This window comes from Ornithodoros turicata, chromosome 6, assembly GCF_037126465.1.
Source record: "Ornithodoros turicata isolate Travis chromosome 6, ASM3712646v1, whole genome shotgun sequence".
NCBI classification, from domain to species: Eukaryota; Metazoa; Arthropoda; class Arachnida; order Ixodida; family Argasidae; genus Ornithodoros; species Ornithodoros turicata.
This window is the reverse complement of record NC_088206.1, coordinates 47,644,043-47,650,042: the sequence shown is the minus strand read 5'-3', so window position 1 is coordinate 47,650,042 and position 6,000 is coordinate 47,644,043. Positions and strand designations below refer to the sequence as shown.

Below are 6,000 nucleotides of genomic sequence, written 5' to 3'. Positions count from 1 at the left end.
GATGTCATCCGCGAATGCGAGTGTTGATATGTACGTTGTCGTTGTTTCGCCTTTGGTGTCTTGTGTGGTTATGGTGATGCCCTTTTTGCTGCCTTCAAGTTCTTTCAGCATTTCGTCGAGGAATAAGTTGAAGAGCGTGGGGGAAAGCGGGCATCCCTGTTTGAGTCCGACCAGTTGTTTGACCTCTTGTGATTTAATGTCTTCCAGGTGATACGTGGTGGTGCAGTTTGCGTACATGTTTTCTATTAAGGACACCAGGTCCTCTGGGAGTCCCATGTTTCGTAGTTTTCCCCAAAGTACTTTATGAGGTACGGCGTCGTAAGCTTGTTCTAGATCGAGGAAAGCTAGATATAATTCTTCTCCTGTCTTTTGTGCCATGTCTATCAGTTGAGTAACGATGAAAAGGTTATCACTGCCCCTTCTGTCGCGTCGGAAGCCGTTTTGGGACTGGGCTAGCTTACTATCGCAGCATTTTGCTATCCTCTCGTTGATGATGGCCGCGAATAGTTTGGAAACGTTGCTTTGTAACGTGATTGGTCTAAAAGATTTTAGGTCGTCCCGGGGTTTCCCTTGCCCTTTGTAGAGTAGCCTTACTGTGCTGTGTTTCCATGATTTTGGTACCCGTTTCGTTTGTAGTATAAAATTGAGCATTCTTCGCAGGGCTTCTTTTGAGAATGGTTCCAGTGCTTTCAAGAATTCGTTTGGTATCTCGTCCGGGCCTGTCGCCTTCCCCCTCATTAACTTGTTTAGATGTCTCGCCAGTTCAGCTTCGCTTATTTCCTCTACCCTGGCGTCACTTTGTTGGTGAGCTGGATGAGCTGTTTGATCGTGTTGTGGGCTGATTCGCTCTTGCATGTCTTCTTGTTGTTGTTGGAAGTACTGGGTCATGTATTGCTCCTGTTCTTCTTTTTTGTTTATTTTTCTCCCCTCGATGTTGTCGCAGAGTACGATTTCTGGTTTTGTTGGCAGTCGCTGATTGTTCATATCTTCTATATATTTCCAAAATTTTTGGCCGTTTTTTCGCCCTCCGTTCATGATGTCTAGACGTAAAGCCCGCGTCGTGGCAGCACCGGGCGGCAAAAAAAAGTTGTCCCGAGGAAGCGCTGTACCTACACTCAGATATTTTCATTTATCTCAAGAACGGCTGACTTTACACGCGAGATAGTGGTACCAAAACGTGCAGGACACATTTTAGAAGAAAATGGATTGAGCAAATGTCGCCTAGGGATTATTTCTTTTTCTGCTATTCGCTTCAGAAGTCCAAGGTCAATTTTTGGCTATTTTCCACACGTTCTACAACGTCTCAACGAAAAATCCAAGCGAAAATTGAAAATTTGATGAATCCATTTTCTCATAATTGTTAAAAGCTATCAAAAGAGACCGATATCGTGAAGATCGGACGGGTATTTATCGAGAAAAACAAAAAAGTTTGCCCCATAGAAAATACATGGGGCCGCGACGGGTGGTATCCCCTCTTAACACTTTTACACCCCATGGGCTGAGTTGTGAATTGAAAGAGCACTCTACATACGGATAAGGTGCACCTGATTTCTAGGATCTATGCTATGCCCTAACTCTTCAGACACCACATTTCTAAGTGGCAATATGTGCTCTTCTTTTGCGTCTGCATAGTGTGCAAACACATGGCTACTGGAGCTTTCGTGTGCATGTTTTTGTGCGACGGTGTTCATTACAAACAATATCCTATCCAGATGTTAGACATAAAATGCAGTAGTTTGTAGCGTACCACACAACGCAGCGTGACATGGGAGTGTGTGATTCAAAGAAAGCATCTGGAAAATGCACAGAATCCCACAAAAAGTTTAAAATGTGATTTGTATTTCGTTTTACGTCTTTCGTCGTTACATACCATCGTCGACGCTGTTGCACATTGATAAATCGTACGTAAAACTTGTCCCATAGCAGTATGCGGTTTCTCAAATACATAGCACAATTTTCCTGCAGTAATAAAACGCTGTCGGCATTTTCTTGCTGACACGGCTGTCGAAACGTCAGTCTCTACCATGGGCAAGTGCTGTAAAGGGGCAAACGCAGACGCGACTTGATACAAATTGTACGTGCTCACAAAACACAAACGACGAATTCCAGTCACAACATCGCACAGAGGTTGGTTCCCGAATGAGTTCGCAGCTGCTGCACTGTTTACTTATCGCGGAACGGTGGAACCCGGCTGTCCGCCATCTTCAAGCACAGATACGTGAAGCCGCGAGAAGCCGTAGCTGAAATCCACTGACAAGTACGAAGGCGCGTACACGTCACAATGCCCGTTCGGGTGCATCTACGTCATAAAAATGGCTGCGCCCATGTGTGTTTCGGAATGAATTACCTATTTTTTTGACATGATACTCTACCGAACTGAGAGAATGAAGGTGTATTTTGGGGAGAGCTGGATGTGGGCTTTCAGAATATCACAACCGTTTCGACTATTTGGGATATCGGCATAGCTGACCTTTAAGGAGAAAACGCGCGTTCTAGAAACTTTTGCTCGATATCTCTCGCATTCTTTCCTCGCGATCATAGCGGCATGACACGTACCCCATGAAATATGCATCAAAAACTCGAAATATGCGACTAGGTGCTGAATATGCATTTACATGCACTAGCAGTCGTCCGAAATTTCGTTAAAATACGCTCAAACGTAGTTTTACAACGTCTGCATGCAAAGGCATAGCCAGGAAAAATTATGCATTTGCGTGTAAATCTGCACTCTACTTATGACACCAATGCATGTGACGGATGCGAGCCTATGCTTTTTTTTTTTTCTTTACATTTCAGCGTGGATGTGGTAGTATACTGTTTATTACTGAGAGTGTCCGCATCTGTATATGCAACATTGGAAGGAGGTCTGGTCATGCCCATCTTGAGTTGCTGGACTCTCATGACACTCAACGGGATGCGGATCCCACTAATGTGAGATTACTTTGTGTTGTGTATGCGTGACACCAAAGCACCACTTAGGCAAAATGGGATGCTGACAGGGCTGAAAGGGCTTTCCTCCCGCAGCTCTATAACAGCCGTACCGGAAAGAGTACCAGAAACATAGTAGAAAGGAAATTGAAAGGCTGGTAACAAAAACGGATAACGGAAACAAAAATATTGCAGTAACGAAAATGGAAACACTAACGAGAATATGCCCATTGCCCTACCCTGCTTTGCACTGTATTCAAAGTATGCATGATGTCAGGTACTTTGCTCATCACTGCATAAAACCAATAAAGAGTGCCCGGCAAGCATGACAGCAAAATTAATACCACACATATTTCAGTATCATGTGTTTATTTTAACAACTTAGATTTTTGGATGACAGTGTTTTCCAGCTGACTTGTGTGCAACCACACTGTCTTTTTCAAACAGGATAGCATCTTAAACCTGAAATGGTAACTTACAACGCCGGGAAAATACAGAAGTTATCGAAGTACCTTATTTTTCACAATGATACATCATTGCTCATCTAATATTGCTATGCTCTACCACACAAGCCCATTCAAGAAAGCACTCGTTGACATACTAAGCAAGCACTACTGGCATTAGGATCCTGCCTGAGGCTTACGAATGACATGTGCGCAGTCATACTTTCCACGAACCACCTTCAGCTTGAGTCCTGGCACATCTTTTGTCCTTGCCCGATACACTAACACTACACTGTGCTCCTGTAAGTTGTGACCCACGCCCGGAACGTAAGCCGTGGCTTCTTTACCGTTGCTTAGCCGAACCAGGACACACTTACGATTGGCAGAGTTAGGCTTTTTTGGCTTCTTTATCAGCGTCTTGATTACAACACCTTTCATGAATGGCTTATTGTCAATTGGATGCCTCTTTTTTGGTCTTGGCTTGGGCGGGCCCGCGGCATGGTACCGTTCTAGGACAGGGTCATAGATGAGGCCGTCGTGACGGTCGCCTTTTACCCTGGGAAAGTACCGGAAACGAAGGGCTTGAGCTGTAGGGGTCAGCGGTGGTTGTAACAAAGCTGGGAAGACCATCTGTCGTGAGGTAATATTGCGGGAGCGCGTGGGTGCAGTTGAAGGAGAGGCCACACACGATATACCTACAAGGACATTTGCCATAAGGCAGAAGTTAATTATGAACAAGCTGATAAAAGAGGGGAGCAGTAAAGTAACTTGAGCTTGGGCAAAGAAGATGACAGAGACAAGCCGAGCTACATGCCGCAGGGTAGGACTGCGGATAAGTTACATGCTACATGTCTCTAGAGGCGCTTGCATCGTCCCTTTCCGTGCCCAAACTTGTGTCACCTCATCATAGAACGCGCTGCACGTATACTTACTTCGTGATTGCACATGAGAACGTATGGATAGACGGGAAAACAGAGAGCAGATACTTCGTGCAGCACTCATTGTGCTTTACCTGTAAATACATCGTACGAACACGCTCAATGAGGGATACGTTAAACGATCACTCTGCAAGCGAATGCACATCAATTTTCATGGCCCTGCCAGAGCAGGAGAGGCAGTGCAACATAGAGGATAGCAACTTCCGAAAAACTGAAAAATTTTGTGCACAACTGACTAACCAGCGCTCAAACTGTTCACATTGAGAAACACGACCACCGAAGAACTCGCTAAATAAAGCCGCTATCCATGCAACTTACAGACAGCACTCGCTAGATGGCACGGGGTGTTGTCGAATATTGTCGAATAGATATCGGATAACGCGTTGGATAAGTGTACAATGTGACACATGTCCAAGCATAATATCCCATCATAGTTTATGTGACGCACTTTGAAGAACTCAGCAATAACTGCGAACTGATAACTTTTATATGCGTAGATGACGACGGCTATACAGTGTTGCCACACCTACAGATTTATCATGAGATCTACCTACTTTTTGAAAAATCTACAGATCTACAGAGATTTCTGAAAATGTCATGATTTTTTTGCTCCAACGAATGAGTCAGTCGACCCAGTGTTTCGCATCAGTGCACAAAACGAAACGATGAAAAACGTCAGCAGAACGCGGGAATTAGTGTTTTACTGACTATTTTTTAGAATATTTTCCACAGTTAATTTGACGAAAACGAAGCAAAGAAACAGCCTCTCAACGATCACCAACTGGCCTCCTCCACACAAAACGCATGCTGTTGGGTCAAACTGCTTCGCCTTCGCCGTTGACAAGGATTTGACCCGTCGATCACGAAACTGGCGGGGCTCGCCGAAGGAGAAGGAAGTCTACTGCGTCTGAATAGACCTCTACCTGTTTGTAAACAAATGACGTCATAATGTTCGACAACGCCACGAGTTTGGTAGAGTTGAACGACGTTCAAAGCTAGTGGCGAACAAGGTCGCGCCTGAAAGCCGTGGTGTTTAGGGGATTACTGATGGTCTCTGAAAGGGACGCGACCTTCCTACTTTCTTTCAGCGAACAATTGGTCATTCGTGGAACCCAGCTTTCCCCTTCCGATCTGTTTTGGTTTCGGTCTGTCTATCAACTTCATGATGACGTTTGTCGGGTAGAGGTTTATTATTGGCGAGCCTCAACGCTAAATTGGTTTTCTTGAGTGTTTGTGTGCGCGTCACCAGTTTGCATCACAGACTTGAGTCGCGTTGAAGTGAAGCAACAACGTTTATAATTCACGTACTCATGTACGCTTTCATTATGTCTCATGTGGATATATCACATGTCAAAGTATTAAAATCTATGTGCAGTGACACTTTTTTGTGATTGTAGCAGATTTGAATACGCGACATCGCAAACCGAAAGTTCCAACGCATAATGCCAGTGCGCCGCAGCAAAAAATTCCGGCTGTGGTCTTCAGCAGTAGAACGAAATAAGCCCTTGCTCTTCCACTAATTTAGAGACGCAGGCAGACATTACAGATTTGAAGGCAAAATGTTCAAGGAACTGAGTTTTGAGTGACTACAGATTTTTAGCTCTATCTACAGATTTTTCGGGCTCGGACCTACAGATAAATTTGTTTTACGTGTGGCAACACTGGGCTATGATCGTGTCCCCGTGCAACGC

At 44.6% G+C, this 6,000-nt stretch overlaps 1 protein-coding gene across 2 annotated transcripts; it reads right to left on the bottom strand.

The window, feature by feature from the left end:
• Positions 1 to 3,280: 3,280 nt before the first annotated feature.
• LOC135397990 (small ribosomal subunit protein uS12m-like) lies at positions 3,281 to 4,812 on the bottom strand. Of its 2 annotated transcripts, none has more exons than XM_064629452.1 (3): positions 4,628 to 4,812; positions 4,304 to 4,383; positions 3,281 to 4,066 (listed from the first exon to the last, which is right to left on the bottom strand). In XM_064629452.1, the coding sequence occupies exons 2-3, from the start codon at positions 4,371 to 4,373 to the stop codon at positions 3,549 to 3,551; spliced, it is 588 nt and encodes a 195-aa protein (XP_064485522.1). In that variant the 5' UTR covers positions 4,374 to 4,383; positions 4,628 to 4,812; the 3' UTR covers positions 3,281 to 3,548. The 2 variants fall into 2 exon arrangements, with proteins under 2 accessions (XP_064485522.1, XP_064485521.1); XM_064629451.1 differs by having other exon boundaries at positions 4,550 to 4,635.
• Positions 4,813 to 6,000: the final 1,188 nt, after the last annotated feature.

Bases quoted from the DNA above. Each gene is read 5' to 3' on its own strand.
- LOC135397990 (XM_064629452.1), bottom strand. From the start codon at position 4,373: ATGAGTGCTGCACGAAGTATCTGCTCTCTGTTTTCCCGTCTATCCATA. The intron at 4,067-4,303 runs GTAAGTATACGT...ATGTCCTTGTAG, and splicing joins TTCTCATGTGCAATCACGAA to GTATATCGTGTGTGGCCTCT.